The sequence below is a fragment of the Odontomachus brunneus genome, unplaced genomic scaffold, assembly GCF_010583005.1.
Source record: "Odontomachus brunneus isolate Ranch 3 - 2012 unplaced genomic scaffold, Obru_v1 Obru_scaffold_083, whole genome shotgun sequence".
NCBI lineage: Eukaryota > Metazoa > Arthropoda > Insecta > Hymenoptera > Formicidae > Odontomachus > Odontomachus brunneus.
The window spans coordinates 662,483-680,956 of NW_022639533.1; the positions used below are offsets into that span (position 1 = coordinate 662,483).

Here is an 18,474-nt window from a genome sequence, read left to right on the forward strand (position 1 = left end):
GAGAGAGAGAGAGAGAGAGAGAGAGAATCCAAAATACTTTCTACAGAAATATATTTTATATCTCACAAATAAAATTTCGTATTTTTCTCAGTGCATATATGTCAAATTAATCATTATATAGGAGTTTGGGGATTAATATATTAAATTTTGATTGGCGTTTAACGCTGTTTTAATTGACGTTTGACGTAATGAATTTACTAGGAGGTATCAGAGTTGAACTTCAGATTGATATTTATAATATCAAATGTGATATTTGTCTAAGAGGAAAAAGTATCTAAAATATAAGAGAATTTATTCGAAATTTAGACCAGCATTCGGGATTGTTATTGTTTGATAAATAATCGTAGCTGTCACTCTAAATTTCGATTTGAGAATATCGATAACTTCGTGAGGACATTTAAGGCAACTGTATCGTGAATTGAGTTTTGTGGAATTTTAATTGAAACTTGCACTGCATTTTTAGTCGAGAAGTCAATGACATGACGTTACATTTCTGGTATGTCAAAATTGGAGAAAAAAAGGAGTAAGATCGGATTCAATTCAGAGCGCTATTGTTGTTTAACTGTGTACGCGCAAGTTGACGATTTCAGCACTAAAAGAACTGTGATGTAATGAAACTTTCTTCGTATATTTTTGCTAAAATACAAAATTATACAATTCTTTCACTTATAGTATGTGGTTGCAAGGGAAAATTTGAAGCATATTTTTATTGAGAAAACCTTAAAAAAACTGGGTAGGATCCGACTCAACTTTGTGGTTATTGTTCCAGGCATATGCCATGTTAACCGCCGTCGAAATACCGTTTTCCGATTTTGCATGTACGAAATGAGTGTTACATGGTCGATCGAGTCGTCATTCGCGAGAGACATTTCATCGACACGTAATAGTGCGCCATGTCGCTTTCCGATAATAGTCTAATATACAATTTTATAGCTCGATATCGCGATATCGAGACAAGGCGACTTTCCGCGAATAACACTTTTCTTTTTATGAATATAGAAATTAAATAAAATCGTCATATTACAGGACGCAACGCGTCGCTTTTATAATCAAATCGCCCGTAAATTCCTGCCTCCTCTCGTCTCGATGAGAGACAATGATGCCCGCACGCTATATATATGCGTATACCTGCCTTCTTCGCGCTGATGGCGTTTCTTACAATTACGTGGTCATTGACAGCGGGTAATTACGTCACCAGTTACAGAAAGGCATTGAACGTGTCTAAAGGCGAGGCGGTTAGTGTGAGAAATTCGTATTCTCTGAGAACAAGGATCTTACGTAACGATGGTAGAGGCAGGCGCGCAAATAGCGCTCTTGGCTTTTTTTTTTAAAGATACGTTTCGTAAATATAACACGGGAGAAAGTGCTGCCGTCGGTTGACCCTTTCATTAAGGTCGTACTAACATCTGATGACGCGTCTGTGTAAACTTTAGCCTCGCGTCCGTATCACGTACGTCAGTAACTGTGCCAAAGACAATTAATTCGTGTTGTAAGAAAACTTTACATGAAAAAGAAAAAAACCAGTGTAGGAAAATTTGACAATTCCTCCATTGGTGAACAAATTTTCTCATTGGACAAGATTGATACGATCCGGAACGCATCTGAAAAAGTGGGATAATCTATTCGATCGCAAGTGTAGCTTAAATGAGCAGATCTAAAGTTTTACCGGCGCAATATAAATGTACCAAGAGGTCTGTTCTTTTTCGCTGAAAACTAATGTATACTCACGAAACTTAAAAGGAAACAGGTATACAGCAGAGACTTGGTGGAAAAATGGGGAGAACGGAACTAGTGCAAATCTAGGTAGAGTGCAGCGGAAAAGAACAAACTAAAGAGTCTTTGTTATTCGGAGACTTCGGCTGCGTTCAGTAAACGCAACGGTTCAGTGAACGCTTACTGTTATTGAAATATTCTTTTAGATGTCCCATCTAAAAAAATACCTCAAACAAAGACGATAATATCTCAACGGCTGCACTGAACGCGCCCATACCAGAAATGCAATAGGAAAAAATGTTCGAGGCTTAATAGCCGCCCAACGTCATTTTCACTGTCATTTGTTGAACTACCGTGGCACCGTGTGGATCGAAGGAAAGATGAAAGATCAAATATTTACAACATTAATGGAATTAACCATTTTTCCTCTCAATGAAAGTGCATTTTCTATAATTGCACGTGTGTGTATGTGTGTAGATAATGTCCATTCAATTTTTCATGGCTTCTCTCTCTCCCTCTCATAGATAAAAACTCAGTTCTACTAGGGTTAAGGCCAAGCCTGTAGCTTAGCGATAGATCTTCCATGAAGGCTAAATATCGACGGCGACGGCGGGGCCAATCAGCAATCGGTCGATCGCATTGCGAAATCGTCATGAGCGTGTCGCGCAATCCCACGATCGCGCTTGATCGAAATCGGGCGGCCGGCCGGTCGCATTTAAATTTCCATGGCAGAGTCTGGCGCGATATACAGGATGTCTGATCATTAATGACACATTCATTGTGTGTGAGGTAGAACACATCAAACTGAATGCAAGATTTCTTTATCATTTTGCAAATGACCATTTAAAATTATTAATTAAAGCAGATCGGCGGATAATCGATAGTGCACCAACGTTCTTTTATTAATTAATTAATAACTAAAAATCTACGTAGTCATTTGCAAAATGACAAAGTGCCATTTTGCAAAATGGCAGACAACTTCTTCGTTCGTTTGACCTGGTCTACATAACAAGTGTATGAAGTTGGCACCCCACTTTTTGAAATTTATAATTTTGAAAGTTGTTCCAGATTGTCCTGACTTTGTACCACATTGTTCCAAAGTGATATTGCTTCATTCGAAACGGTTTTCGAATAAAACAAAATAAATGATTTTTTGAGCTGGCATCCCACTTTTCGAAAATCGAACATTCTGATACCGCAATAGATTGTTCTAGTTGTTCCAAACATTGTTCCAAAAGGACAAATCCGTTGAATTATAAGTCCAAACAATGAAAAAAATGTTTTTGACCTGGCACCCCATTTTTTGAAAATAAAGCATTCCGATACCGATATAGATTGTTCTAGTTGTTCCAAACATTGTTCCAAAAGGACAAATCCGTTGAATTATAAGTCCAAACAATGAAAAAAATGTTTTTGACCTGGCACCCCATTTTTTGAAAATAAAGCATTCCGATACCGATATAGATTGTTCTAGTTGTTCCAAACATTGTTCCAAAAGGACAAATCCGTTGAATTATAAGTCCAAACAATGAAAAAAATGTTTTTGACCTGGCACCCCATTTTTTGAAAATAAAGCATTCCGATACCGATATAGATTGTTCTAGTTGTTCCAAACATTGTTCCAAAAGGACAAATCCGTTGAATTATAAGTCCAAACAATGAAAAAAATGTTTTTGACCTGGCACCCCATTTTTTGAAAATAAAGCATTCCGATACCGATATAGATTGTTCTAGTTGTTCCAAACATTGTTCCAAAAGCACAAATCAATAAGTAATTATAAGCCCGAAAAATGAAAAAAAAGTTTTTTGACAAACAGTCTATCGGACCAAGAGTAAACTTATACTATCTTTCTTGTTCCAACCGAGATCTTTTTGTTCTGAGTTGTTCTAGGCTTAAGAATTATAGTTCTAGAGTATGAGACTCATAAGATCATTCGCTCTCCGAAAATTCTTAAAAAAATCGATTTGACAGTACTCGATATCAAAAGTAAACACATGCTTCCTTTCTTGTTCCAACTGAGATCTTTTTGTTCTGAGTTATACTAGGCTTAAACGACGAAGCAATTTCACTTTATTTTGTCATGACATTTTGTAATTATTTCCGCCAATTTTCCTATAATAAAGATTAATTTTTGTAAGAAATCATCTTTTTCTTGAATTTTTGTCACCTCAGAAATATATTTCAATCATCCTTATTTTCAATCATCCAAATAATTATACTTTTTTAAATCAGTATATAGAACTTTTTTTTTTAAGAAAATAGTTTCATCTAAAAAAACCTGAAAATATTTTTGTTAATTTTAATATGTTGTTAAGTTATGAATTTTTTTTACGAAATTATATTTTTTGTCGATTTCGGCAAATTTAAATTGTTTGTATTGCAAAAAATTGTTAATAAATGACTAAAGTAACTATTGGAACATAAAATATAATCTCTCTAGAGTATCCCAGAATTTTTTCAGATTTTTTAGATAATCGATTTTTTTTTCGAATTTTTGGAGAACGGATGACGCTACGAGTCTCATACTCTAAAACTATAATTCTTAAACGTAGCACAACTCAGAACAAAAAGATCTCGGTTGGAACAAGAAAGATAGTATAAGTTTACTCTTGGTCCGATAGACTTTTTGTCAAAAAACTTTTTTTTCATTTTTCGGGCTTATAATTAAACTTATTGAGTCGTGCTTTTGGAACAATGTTTGGAACAACTAGAACAATCTATATCGGTATCGGAATGCTTTATTTTCAAAAAATGCCAGGTCAAAAACATTTTTTTCTTTTTTTGGACTTATAATTTAACTTACGGATTTATCCTTTTGGAACAATGTTTGGAACAACTAGAACAATCTATATCGGTATCGGAATGCTTTATTTTCAAAAAATGCCAGGTCAAAAACATTTTTTTCTTTTTTTGGACTTATAATTTAACTTACGGATTTATCCTTTTGGAACAATGTTTGGAACAACTAGAACAATCTATATCGGTATCGGAATGCTTTATTTTCAAAAAATGCCAGGTCAAAAACATTTTTTTCTTTTTTTGGACTTATAATTTAACTTACGGATTTATCCTTTTGGAACAATGTTTGGAACAACTAGAACAATCTATATCGGTATCGGAATGCTTTATTTTCAAAAAATGCCAGGTCAAAAACATTTTTTTCTTTTTTTGGACTTATAATTTAACTTACGGATTTATCCTTTTGGAACAATGTTTGGAACAACTAGAACAATCTATATCGGTATCGGAATGCTTTATTTTCAAAAAATGCCAGGTCAAAAACATTTTTTTCTTTTTTTGGACTTATAATTTAACTTACGGATTTATCCTTTTGGAACAATGTTTGGAACAACTAGAACAATCTATATCGGTATCGGAATGCTTTATTTTCAAAAAATGCCAGGTCAAAAACATTTTTTTCTTTTTTTGGACTTATAATTTAACTTACGGATTTATCCTTTTGGAACAATGTTTGGAACAACTAGAACAATCTATATCGGTATCGGAATGCTTTATTTTCAAAAAATGCCAGGTCAAAAACATTTTTTTCTTTTTTTGGACTTATAATTTAACTTACGGATTTATCCTTTTGGAACAATGTTTGGAACAACTAGAACAATCTATTGCGGTATCAGAATGTTCGATTTTTGAAAAGTGGGGTGTCAACTCAAAAAATCATTTTTTTTGTTTTATTCGAAAACCGTTTTGAATGAAGCAATTTCACTTTGGAACAATGTGGTACAAAGTCAGAACAATCTGGGACAACTTTCAAAATTATAAATTTCAAAAAGTGGGGTGCCAACTTCATACACTCCTACATAACGGCAGACGTCGCCATTACAGCTCACTTGCTGTATCGCGCGTGATCATTCGCCAGTCTTCTTTAAATAATAATTGAAAATTTTACATGGTTGTTTACGAAATGCTGGAAGAATTTTACGTTTAATTTGACGAGTTCCACTTGCACATAACGAGTGTGTCGTTAATTGTCAGACACCCTGTATGTACACGGCGGTGCACTAGCTTGCGAGGTGACGATTTTGCTTCCCGCACCGCCGTCGACGCACCGCTACCGGCTCGCCCCGACAAAGTCGTACCCAAAGAAATGTCATGGCTGCGCAAATCTTGACCGACTTGATATCTCGCGCGGTCGCGCGTTACGTCAGCGTTACGACTGCATACGCATGTTCAATAAACATTATCGCGCCGCGACGCAAAACCCTTTCTAATTTGTGTTCGTGCGCGCGCGAACGATTGACGATACTATAAAGCGTCTTCTACAATGGCAGTAGGAGTAGTAGTAAGAAATAAGCAGTAAGTAAATAGACCAATCACAATCGATTATTTTTGAAACGTAAGAATGGAATTGGTCAATTTGCTTACTGCTTATTTCTTACTACTACTCCTACTGCCATTGTAGAAGACGCTTAAGAGATACATTACAGATTCATTACGGAGCAACATCGCCGCGAAAGGCGGCATCGGTGCAGAGGCATCGATCGATAACAACGAATATAGCTTAAGCTCGAATAGATCAAAACATACTAGATCACCTTGTTATTATTTATAAATTATGGAGCTAGAGTAGCGCAAGGGATAGAAGTCAGAAGTAAGGCACGTATCAATAGTTGTCACCTGAAACTTGTCTCATATGAGATACTCAGGTTTTTACTCAGAGATAGATCCAAGATTGTCAGCTGAATCATTATGGTGTAACATTTATATTTGTAAGCATAATTCAACTGGAAAACTTTCATTTAACTCTGAATTCAAATCCGAGTATCTCACTTGAGGTGAATTTCAAATAATAATTTTAATATGGGTTTAAAGCAGAACAGAAGAAAATCGTAGTTGAGCCGGAAATATTGACATAACTAATTAATTGAAGCATCAGGCCAGTCAGCTGTCCCGAATTAGCTCGGTTGAAAATTGATAGTATTATTATTTATGCTTTACAGTAAAGTTTTGAGTTCAATTTGAGAACAGAACAAATTAATGATGTAAGTCCTCATTCTGCCGCTAAAAAATAATACAAATAATATGAATATATTGAGTATATCTGAGTGATTTATTTAAGAGACTATCGTAGAAACATTCGGCTAATAGTAATAATTGGACATTCGACTAGAAACAATAATTTTACAATATACTTTGATATCGTCTCGTAAGAAATATTTGGAAACACGTGTCGCGAGAGAAAAAATTCTCCGAATTTTCCAATGGAAGTCATGTACATGGTACGAACTTTTCTCGTCGATCTGCTACCTAAGCGTTTTCTTCTTCGTATATTTTGCAGGTTCGGCGATAAAATGGCGAGAAACGATCGAGGATATCGTTCGGGATCTATTGCGTCCTACGTGGAATCGATATCCGCTTCCGCCGGAAATTCAAGGGACGAATCGTCGCCCGTATCCGAGATGAGTCTTCCTGTGACTACTCTCAGGATAGAGGAGACGATTTACAGAGCGGAAGGAAACGCCAATATCGTCATCGCGCTACCGCAGGTGAGTCGACGAATAGTAAGAAAAAGAGAAATCATTAATCTCAATGAAATTATAGTCATTTCCTACGTTAACTATATTTTCTGCTGTTCCAACAAAAAATTAGCAGCAGTTTTTCGATTCACGTCTGTCGCACAAAGTGACGCGTAAATATGTCGACGTAGTGTTCCAATTAAAGGTGTTTATCGGTTTACACGCCGGTTAATTTCCTTAGGAAGCTTCACAAGTATGTATAAGCGGAGCGTGGAAGAAAAACGAAGAGGGAAACTCGTCTTATCGCGTTTAGTACCTTGCACGATTACTGAGCGCTGTCTATGCCACAGTAAATCGCGTGAATACATTAATAAGAAGTCCGTAATTTGTGAAATATAAAAGGCGTAAAAAGGCGTAAGTTGCTCGCTCTTAATCGCGTAGATATATGCGCGTAATAACAGATTCGTTCGACTTGGCTTTTAACTACGTGAGTGCGCGCTCTTTCTCTTTCTCATATATACACACACATATACACTTCTTTTTCATATGCACGGAGAAAATATTGTAATAAAAATTACAATAAACTTTTCTCCGTGTATTATTTGTATCTTTTCTTTTCTACGTTCTTAGAGAGCAAACTATAGAATATTAATAAATATCTTTAACAAATATCTTAATTATCTATTCATATATATATCGCTCTTTCTCGTTATTTATTCGACAAAACGGGAGCAAAACTTGAGGAATCCTACATGGAAAAAAAGGTTTGGTTGAATTAACCAAATATCTGGTCGAATTCTGAACGATCCAGAAATTCCGATTGAAGTAACCCGAATTCTGTTTAAGTTAACAAGATTTTTGGTTGACTTAAACAGAATTCGGGTTATTTCAATCGGAATTTCTGAATCGTTCAGAATTCGACCAGATATTTGGTTAATTCAACCAAACATTTTTTTCCGTGTAAAGATACGGACTTCCGCAGTGCGATTCCTGCACACAGATTTTCTTGCACCGTGTCTGCACTTAGAAGAGGGAACAAGTAACGCGATAAGACGTTTTTATGCCTCATCCGACGTTCCACGTCATTTGTCGTCATTGACGCTTCCTCCTCGGGCCGTGATAGACGAACGATTACAATGCTATAGGTATACACATGATGTATAATGGAGATGCAAATCGCGAATCGGAAAGAGGCGTTTCGAGAAACTCGCGATAATCGATCGTACGAGTCGTTTTCTCGTCAACAGATAAGAACGCGCGCGATTTCTTACGTTTACGCAGCGAAGTTATCGTCACGCGATAACAATTTTGCAAGAGCAACCTTGAGTACAATTTGAGGAAAAACAGGCGGACACGCATTCGCCGTTGATGATGCAATTATCATGAAGAAATGTCGATATTGATGTTCTCTCGCGTTCGCGTCGTCGCGTTATTCCCGTCATGGGAAAAAAAAACCTATTTCAGGCTCGATAAAGAAATACGTAGATGACGAGGAGAAACGTGAAAGATATAAAACCTGCACATAGAGAAAAATATAATCTTACTGCTGAGAAAATCGATTACTCAGCTCACTTTTCTTTTTTTAAGTAACAGTTATCTTCAATAAAGAATATTTTCTTGATATAACGGTCTTAAGATATATTCCTTGGAAATTTTACAAAAGTTTATTATCATTATCATTAAGAAGAGTATCCTCTTTACAAAAGAATACTATAAGACTTTATCGAAGAAAAGATTTTTTCGACATTATGCAGTAGACAAGTATTTTTTATTTAACTTAATGTTCTTGATTGGAATGCAAAGCTCATTGGAACTCAGAACGTATTTGTGTGTGGAACAAATTTGATGCTTATGACGAGAGTTTGACAGATTTGCGGATATATAAACTTATGAAATACTTAAAACAAGTGACATATACTTGAATGCAGTATATACTTTTCTACGCGCACCTTGTAAAAGACAAGAAAAGAGAGAGAGAGAGAGAAGGACCAAAGTCCTTTTCTCTTTCCGATTCTCATGAGAATTTCGTTCGCGTCCTTCGATCCGCGGCCGATAACTTCGTAATTAATTGATAAGGGACCGTATACATTACAATCATAATACACGCGACAATTGTCTTTTTCTCTCTTTTTCTTTCTCTTTCTCTCTATGTGACAGGAAGTAGTCGGCAAAGTTGGCCGACTTCGTGGGCGTAGCATATTCTTTCGGGACGCAGATAAACGATCCGCATAAATAATTTTGTTTAATTGCCCGCGACATCCTCGCCGCGGCCGCCGCTCTCTTATCTCTGTCGCTTATTTATGCGGAGCGCGTCGCATCGCGTCTCTTCTCTTCGCTTGTCTTCTCTTCTCGTCTCTTCCTGTCCCGTCGCGTCGCGTCGCGTCGCATCGTGTTGCACCGCGTTGCACCGCAGGAAATGAATTTTTCCACTTTGCGCGTCCTCCTCAAGTGTGCGTCGTCCGAGAGGGATCGATACGGTGGTCGGATCACGATACGCCCGACGGACGGTTCCGCCCGGCATGCATCGTGGCTGGACTTTATCGCGGATCGATGATAATTGCGAGCCGAGCGTGTGCATACGGCGCGCTGCGACCCAACTTCTGCGACCCGGACTGGGGCCGCGAACTGGACTCGGACTGACTGGATTGAATTACCGTTACTCACCATCACTATCACCGTCGCCGTCATCACCGTCTTAGACGCGCGCACGCACGTGGCGTCTCATGAAAAATTATAATCGCGATATCGGAAGCGCCAGTGGCGCGGTTCATTGAAAAATAAAATGCGTCGCGCGACACGACCGACAGGTCGCCGCGTATATAGTTCCCGAATTCCGTCCGCGGGATTCTCATTTCCGCGCGCGGCTCGTCGCACCGTCGCGTTCAGCTGATCTGCCTCGGGTTTTTCGCGACCAGCGAAATTCAATTTTTCTTGTATATGGAATTCTACTCTCCGCACCCCTCCTCTCGCTCCCTCTCCCCCATCCCTCTGCCATTATCGTGGTACCAGTGCATAGCGGATTCCCTGAGGATATTTTGAAGCGAAAATCCTTATACGGAAATGTCGAGGGAGCTCATCGATTACCGCAACATTCTAGTTTTTAATATTGTATATCTTTGTAACCAGACTCTCAATTAGAATTTTGTTCAAGCATGCTTAACCTAAAATGAGGTGAAACATGTAGTTTTGTTATCCATTAGGTTATTCATTAGGGGAAATACAAGTGAAAGCCGTGCGCTGGATATTAGTAGGAATAATTAAATAATGGAAGGGTAATGTTGTTTGCATTTATATACTGTCAAACAATATTACCCTCCCATAATTTAATTACTCGCACTAATATCCAGCGCATTGTGCTCTTCCCGACTTTAGACTTCATTTGATTGTATTTTAACTTTGTAAAGAGCCTTTGATATATAGTTTAAAGCTCCTAGGCAGTCACTAGGGATCATATTGGATTGATAACGTCAGAAGTAAGGAAAACCATGCCCAAAATTCCTGCAAATCACAGCTAAATAAAAAGATATATATCATTAAAATGACATTTGTAATTTGCTCGAACTTGTGAAATGATATTTCTCTTTTACCGCAATAACTTATTATATAATAACCGCATGATAAATGTGACAAATTATTTTGACAGAAAGTCAGCTATGTGAAGATATATAACCGAATAACTACTTATGTGCATTAAACATCATAATAATCACAGTATCCAGAGTTTCCACACTTCCACAATTATATCACATGTAATACAACATACACGTATTACACTCAGTAATAATGCTGTAGTTCGTAAGAAAAATGGGTCGTCATCTGTTATCATCATCTGTTCGTTTTTTATAAACTTTGTATTATTGCAATAAGTTAGAGAGAGACAAGTGTACTTTCTTTTACTCTAACTTATTGCAATAGTCTGCACTTTGTGAACCTAATAATTCATCATTTTGCTGTTTATAATCATGTTGTCATCGCGGCATATGTCAACGCGGAGTTGACTGATCAGGAGCCTTAATGTATTAGAATTTTCGTCTCAAAATCCCCAGAATCTTACCATTTATGGATGTCATGATATAATGATGAGATACACTGTACACAGAATTTGCGAAATTCTCACATCTGCAGGAATCACGAGCGGGAAATCCGACAACGACAGGTGATATGCGAGTAACGCATGATTGAAATGCTCGTATTAAGTTAATAATGCAGTTATTATAACCCAGGTATTTCTACGTTCGAATATTCAAATCTGCGGATACTACCTAGGACTGTATACTGTACTGCAATGTTTATCGACAACTATCAGTTTGGTATGTGTCATTGCGCAGTTATTTTATGTAAGATGACCAGATTTCCCAGCCCTGAATTCGGAACACTTCATAAATATGTGAAGCCGGGGAGAGGGGGGAAAAGATTCGAAAATTATTTGACAATCATTGAAAATGATGACAAATCAATGTCCCGAATAGCACTCGAAAAAATTTGGGACAAAGGGTGAAAAGTCGGGACGTCTGGTCACTTTAGCTGTATGTGTCGAGAAGGGAGAAGATTAGTATATATAATAATAATGTACTTACGATATATCCTGACGATCGTCGTTGTTTTCGGCACTCTTATACTTAAGCCTAATCTACAATGTGCTCTTTGCTTTCTTGTTCTCTGTCTTTTTTTAGTTTAAGGCTTAAAGTGTGAGTCAGAAAGAGATAAAGAAAAAAAAGAAGCAAATAACACACTGTAGATCAAGCTTTATTTCCGCAGGAGACTCACAGGCCACAAGCGAAAGACGTATGGAATATAGAGCGTTGTGTCCATGGCAGTTGCTCGGCATGAAAAGATCGCAGACGCGCGCGCTGTCAATCATGTACACCAAAAGTTCATTAGCGCGCCGAAAGTGCCAAAAGTGCATGAATGTGAACGCGCCAGTGATGCGAACGAGGTCGCGCGTCTACAACGACGCGATCTGTACGGCGCGCCGCGGCGGACGCCTTAAGGGACGTCTACATTGGAAGTAAATAGCAAGAAGTAGGAAGTAAGAGTAAGAAATTGACCAATCACAATCGAATCTGAGAAGAATAATCAACTATGATTGGTCAATTTCTTATTCTTACTTCCTACTTCTTACTGTTTACTTCCAATGTAGACGTCCCTTTAACCACTTGCTCGAGTTACTAACCACTCTAGACCAATCGCGTTCGCTTCGCACTACGAGGTTGTCATCGTGGTTATTCAATCTAGGCATTGGTAATGAATCGTGCGAAATGCTCGATCTTTTCGCGCCAAGCAGCAGCCATGGGCACGCATCGATCCACATCACTCCGTGTTTCTCGCGTCTTTTATCCGTCGAAAGCGAGTATTAACTCGTTAATAAGTCTCGGGAGTATCGAGAATAGCGATGTGCGATCGCCGGGGCGTATCGTGAAGACGTCATTTGTAAGTAATCTTCTCGTTTCTCCTAGCGATATATGCGGCTGGTGCTTGTCACGACGTGTCGCGCCGACGTCCCTTACATTTGCTAATAACATCGACTCGCTCAAGTAACAATAGGGCGATCGTCGGATTTATTGAACGGGAATTAGAAATGCGATGACAATCAGAGAGAAAGAGAGAGAGATGCGGAATATTCGGGCGGTTGCGTCAGCTTGTTAGGGAAAAAGATACGGAGAGAGAAGTATCTCATAGAGTGCGTTCTTTTCAGCCGCGGCGCTCATATATTAGCGAGTTCATATATTAGCGTATATTTTCAGCGCGATTCAACAATCGCGCGACCATCTTGATTCTCGATCTTTCTGCATCGAACAACCGTCGTGGACACATCGATCGACATCGCTTCGCATTTTACACGTTTTTAACCCGTTGAAAGTAAGTCTCGCGCGGAAATAAGTATCGGGAGTGTCGAGAATAGCGATGTGCGATCGCCGGGGCGTATCGTGAAGACGTCATTTGTAAGTAATCTTCTTGTTTCTCCTCGCGGTATATGTAAGATGACCAGATTTCCCAGGCCTGAATTCGACATTTCATAAATGTGTGAAGCGGGGGGAGGGGGGTAAAAAGATTCGAAAATGATTTGACAATCATTGAAAATGATGATAAATCGGTGTCCTGCATAGCACTCGAAAAAATTCGGGGCAAAAGATAAAAAATCGGGACGTCTGGTCATCTTATTTTATGATATAATTATGAATGTGATCCATTAGACGCTGTAAATGCTTTGAGACGTAATATGAATCAATCATAATTTTTCTTTAAGCGCTTCGAAGTATTATAAGCAGCATCTAATGAGTCGCATCCTATATCTGCTCAATGATATAAACCGAACTGAATAGGTATTGATAGACAATGAGTAATCTTAGATAATAAAAATAACGATTTTTATACAAAATCGAATTAAGATAAAAAAGAAGTTCAAGAATTGAATTACATAAATTAAATTATAGAACATTAAATTAGATAATTAAGAAAATATTTAAAACAAACTAGCCTTGTCATTATTAATGATAACGATAATAACGACACTTGTCATTGACGGCGTCGTTATTTTTAACGTGACGATAACATATCGATAATATTTTAAAAAAAACAATCCTATACGATCGTATGAATTAGTCAGACAAGAAGTTCCAAAAGAGGTCAGCTTGTTTCAAATATTTGTGTAATCTAGTGTCTTTAATTTTTCAGTTTCTGCTTTTTATATTTTTAGTTTAGTTTGTTATTTTATATTTTTAATTCAATTTTGTTATAAAAATTGCAACTTTTCATGATTTATTATCTAAAATTATTTATAATTATAACGGACGAAGTTCTGGATATTTAAAATTGATACCAGTTACGATTTCCCTGACTGTCGGCAGGACAAGCATATTTGCGGGACTATGTATATTAAACCGGTAATTAGTCCATATTATTCATTAGTATTTGTATTATTTAATTATATTGCACGCGCAGAGTAAACGATATATATTCCGAATCGCGCACACGGTCGCCGTACGCGTCGATACGTGCGCGCACGCACGCACGCACGCACGCACGCACGCACGCACGCACGCACGCAACCAAGCTCAGCATGGCGTAAACGAACCTTCGTTGGCGACGACGTCGGCCACCGCCTCGTCGGTAGAGTTTGTCGAACCTGCTCTGGACACGATCGCTCTCCGACGAGAGCTTCGACGTGGTCGATAGTCCGGATGAAAATGAAAGAGAGTGGACACTTGTATCGCTGGCATTTCGATATCCATACGGTGACCTTCGACATTTTTCGAGTGTCACGAATCAGGATATCAAGGATGACACCGGTTATCAGCGATGCCGGCTGCGCCGCCAAAAATTGGTGGTAACGATGACCTGAAGACATCGATAATCCGAGAAAAAATATTAGTTATTTGTAAAACTATTTTTCCGAGCGAAAGGACCGATAGTGTACGCAGAGAAATACAAGCAGTAAAATTCGAGTACAGTAAGCAATCCCGCACATTCATATCTCTCATCTCATCAATCGCTATTGATAATTTCGACATGATAATCTTGAGTTCTCGATTGTTCGTGAATGTGATTGGTCGATTCATTTGATTGGCCGAATTCATCGAAAGCTACAATTACCTCACGAATATTTTTAATGCTTACGGTAGATAGATATCTCTCTGGCATCTTAATAGTGAGTAAGGGGGTCACTTATGTCCGGCGCTTTTTTTGTCATTTTAACCCTTAAAGCTGTCGTACACAAAATGGCATAGCTGCATGTGCCTAGCACAAGACCGTTTCAACTAATGAACATGTTCTGCAAATCAATATGACAACTTTTTTTTAGATGCTCATTGGTGAGATGCTTTTATGCTATGCATATGCAGCTATGCCATTTTGTGCGCAATGGCCCATAGACTCTGGATAGTACACATGTGTGCCCTGATGGAAGTCTTCGCTGTGCGCGAACAGCGCCTGAAAACATCTGAGACTCAATTCTCATCGCATGCGTACAGTGTCTGACGCTCAGTGCTGACTACGTATGGAAGTGAGTCATCGTAACGACTGGCGCTAACAAGAATTAAAATTGTTGAACAACTCTGAAAAAATTCATGCAGCTTCTTTCAAGTAGCTGTATGATCAATAGATTATGAGGTTATTAAAAAAAAATTGTATATTTTTTTGTATAAATGATTTTTTATTACTACTGAGCCTTAAATGCTTTTGTTATACTAATTTCTTTAAAGATATATATTGTACCTTAGAAATGTCACGATAAGGAGAAATGAAAAGTCATTAGAAGAGCTCGGACACGAATGATCTCCTTATTCACTTTAGGAATTAATTGAAGAATCAATTAATTTATTACACTGAGAGAAAAGAACAGTTAATCTCGCTATGCATATAAAGTTATTACCAATAAAGTTATGAAATTTACTAAAAACATTGCTCTCTTGACTATAATAATTTCATTAAGCAATGATGGTTATAAATATGAAAAGGTGTGGAAGTTTCAGAATAGTTGAATTTCAATTATCTTTATCTCAGGCATAGATAAAACCGACAGTCAGATGCTGAAAGTATATAAATAAAATTATATATTAATAAAGTAATATATTACTCAGTAAGCAAGAAAAATGTCCCACAAATGGCACACTGGCTGCTAATGGGTTAAATCTTGCTGCTTATGTTTTTCTGCGGCTCCGAGTAAAACACTGAAAATACAGGGTAGACAAGTTCAGCCGCGGTGAATTTCAAAGTGCAGCAGATAGAAGGGAGATAAATGATAACTTGGTCGCACAGAAACTCCCACTTTGTTTTTCCTCGACGCTCTCACGTCCTCGCCTGACTTGATCTACCTGTATTTTCCGCGCTTCCGATACAGGCGTCTTTCACTTGGCGAACTTCTCGCCAGCCGAGTAGAGTAGAGCGTGCTGACTTCTCTCTTTCTCTTCCTCTTCTCTTTTTCACTCCTCTCTCTCTCTCTCTCTCTCTTTTTCTTTCTCGCGTCTCGTCACGTATCTCTCCTCTTCACGTAGTGACCTTAACCCGCCCGTTGAGTCATCTCCGTCGTGGATTTATAATTTTATTACGTGACTCGGCTGCATCGACTTTCGAACTATTCGCCGGTAAATACCGCGAAATAAAGGGGACGACGAGCGTACACCGAACGGTGAAGAGATTTTCGTACGTCACGAGCGCCGCGCGAGACTCGGCCTTTTAAGTCCGGCGACGTTCTTTAAATGAGATTGCAGCAGCGCGCACTTATTATTTCGCATCCTTCGTTCAACCTCGTTCGCCGGGTCTCTTCGATCGTCCATCGCTCTCGAGCTTGGGAATCATCGATAATAACCTCGACGTCGAGGCAATTATACCGCTCTTCTCAGTTTCGTTTTACGTTTCGCGAAAGAAGGATGTTAAATTTCCTTTTTTACATCATGACAGACACGTCGGAAGAAATGTCATGTTCCCATATAATTATCTCAAGTTTCTTCATTTTCCAATATTATTAAATATCTGATCGTCGGACACTGCTTTCACAATGATTATTCGGCATTTTTGGTGAATTCTGATTAATTTTCTCCATAGGTTCGGGATTTCTTATGTGCAAAATTGGATTCAGGAGAAAAAGACTGATCGAAACACGACAATGACGCAACGAAACAGTCGAAGGAAGCAGAAGTTATTGTGAACCAAATTCGGCTTTTGAGAATCAGAAATTCCGCTCCCTTTAACCAAAACGCATCTGATTGTCATTTTCATGTGAATTCAACCAATCCTTCTTCTCCGTATGGAACAAGAAATATGGGAAAATATGATTTTTTTCATATGTCGCTCGTGGGGTAAAAGTGATTACTCTTTCTCCTCCTTTCTATATGCTGTCGGGCGTTGATCGTCGCTCGAGTACTCCTCGTCGAGTCTGGACGAAGGATAAATTAAGTCGTTAACCGCGACACCAGCTGCGGTAGCGGAACGTCGTTACCTGGCCTGATATACCCTCGCACGTTTCTTCCCGATGAATGTTGTATCTTCTCGCTCTCATACGCGTCGCGCTGCGTTCATCGGCTCAAGACTTTACGATGAGCTTTAACGAGTCCGCGCAGTTCGTCCGAATCTCGTCCTGCTTCCTCGCTCCTTCTCTAACCCAACCTAGCGCAATGTAACCCGGTTTCCCGGCGATGTTCCGCTCAATACTGGCCTTTTATAGCAGAATAAAGTAGGTTCGCAAACTTTGTCGAATTTCAACCTTATAACGTTGAATAAAACTTCTTCCTTTTTTAGTTGCAATATTTTTCGCGAAACTCCAAGGAAAGGAAAGAGACTGTGTTTCACATGAAACATCGTGCAGTTTTCTTTCTGTTGTTTTCGCGACGAAAACGTAAATAAAACGCGCAGCGAACCTGTCCCTTGTGCCAATCTGGCTTTATTATGCGCCAAATGAGTTTCGACAACCGATCGAAGAAATCATTAACCTCCGTACGGGAGACCGGGTTTAGTTAGTCAACGGATATGTTGCCTATGTGTTTTGTTTATGTATTTATCGTGAGACGAACGGTGGAAACGAAATCGCAAAATATTTTTTTTAGAATATAGAGATACTTTTTTTGGAGTTCATTAAAATTGGAATATTATAGTAAAAAAATAGAAAAAAATTGAGTTAGCAGAATCAAAGTACTTCTTTGGGTGTCTCGAAATTTGATATTAATATTCTTTATCCTGAGTAATATTGTTAGTTAGAATGAAATTTCCAGTAAATATGATATACAGATGTGAAACAGTATGATGTACTGTTTTGGCTAATAAAAGCAATTTTCATTCACAAAAGTATCGAAATCGGATATATAGATGAAGATAAAGTTGGACACTATTAAGAGCCAACAAGACTATAGAGACTTTTAGCGGAGATCCCGGAACTACTAATCAGGGTACACATTTAATGTGATATATAGATGTGAAACAGTATGATGTATTGTTTTGGCTAATAAAAGCAATTTTCATTCACAAAAGTATCGAAATCGGATATATAGATGAAGATAAAGTTGGACACTATTAAGAGCCAACAAGACTATAGAGATTTTTAGCGGAAATCCCGGAACTACTAATTAGAGTACACATTTAATGTGATATACAGATGTGAAACAGTATGATGTACTGTTTTGGCTAATAAAAGCAATTTTCACTCACAAAAGTATCATACCTTCTTTTAAAAGTCTATATTTTTGTATTTAATGACCGGAACTATTTAAAATTGTTGCAAAGAGCTCTAGAACTTTTCAAGAGAGTATCAAAACTTTAAAAAAAATGTCACATTTTTAAATATGGTGTGCCAAG

The 18,474-nt window shown here is 38.0% G+C and overlaps 1 protein-coding gene across 3 annotated transcripts in view; it reads left to right on the top strand.

Annotated features, from left to right (window-relative positions):
• The window catches only part of LOC116847778 (inositol-pentakisphosphate 2-kinase), a 166,170-nt gene that overhangs the window by 109,163 nt on the left and 38,533 nt on the right, over positions 1-18,474 (top strand). For all 3 annotated transcript variants that reach the window (XM_032823132.1, XM_032823131.1, XM_032823134.1), the window contains one exon: positions 7,011-7,218. In XM_032823132.1, the coding sequence (XP_032679023.1) occupies positions 7,011-7,218 (208 nt within the window). The remainder of the gene's footprint in view (positions 1-7,010; positions 7,219-18,474) is intronic.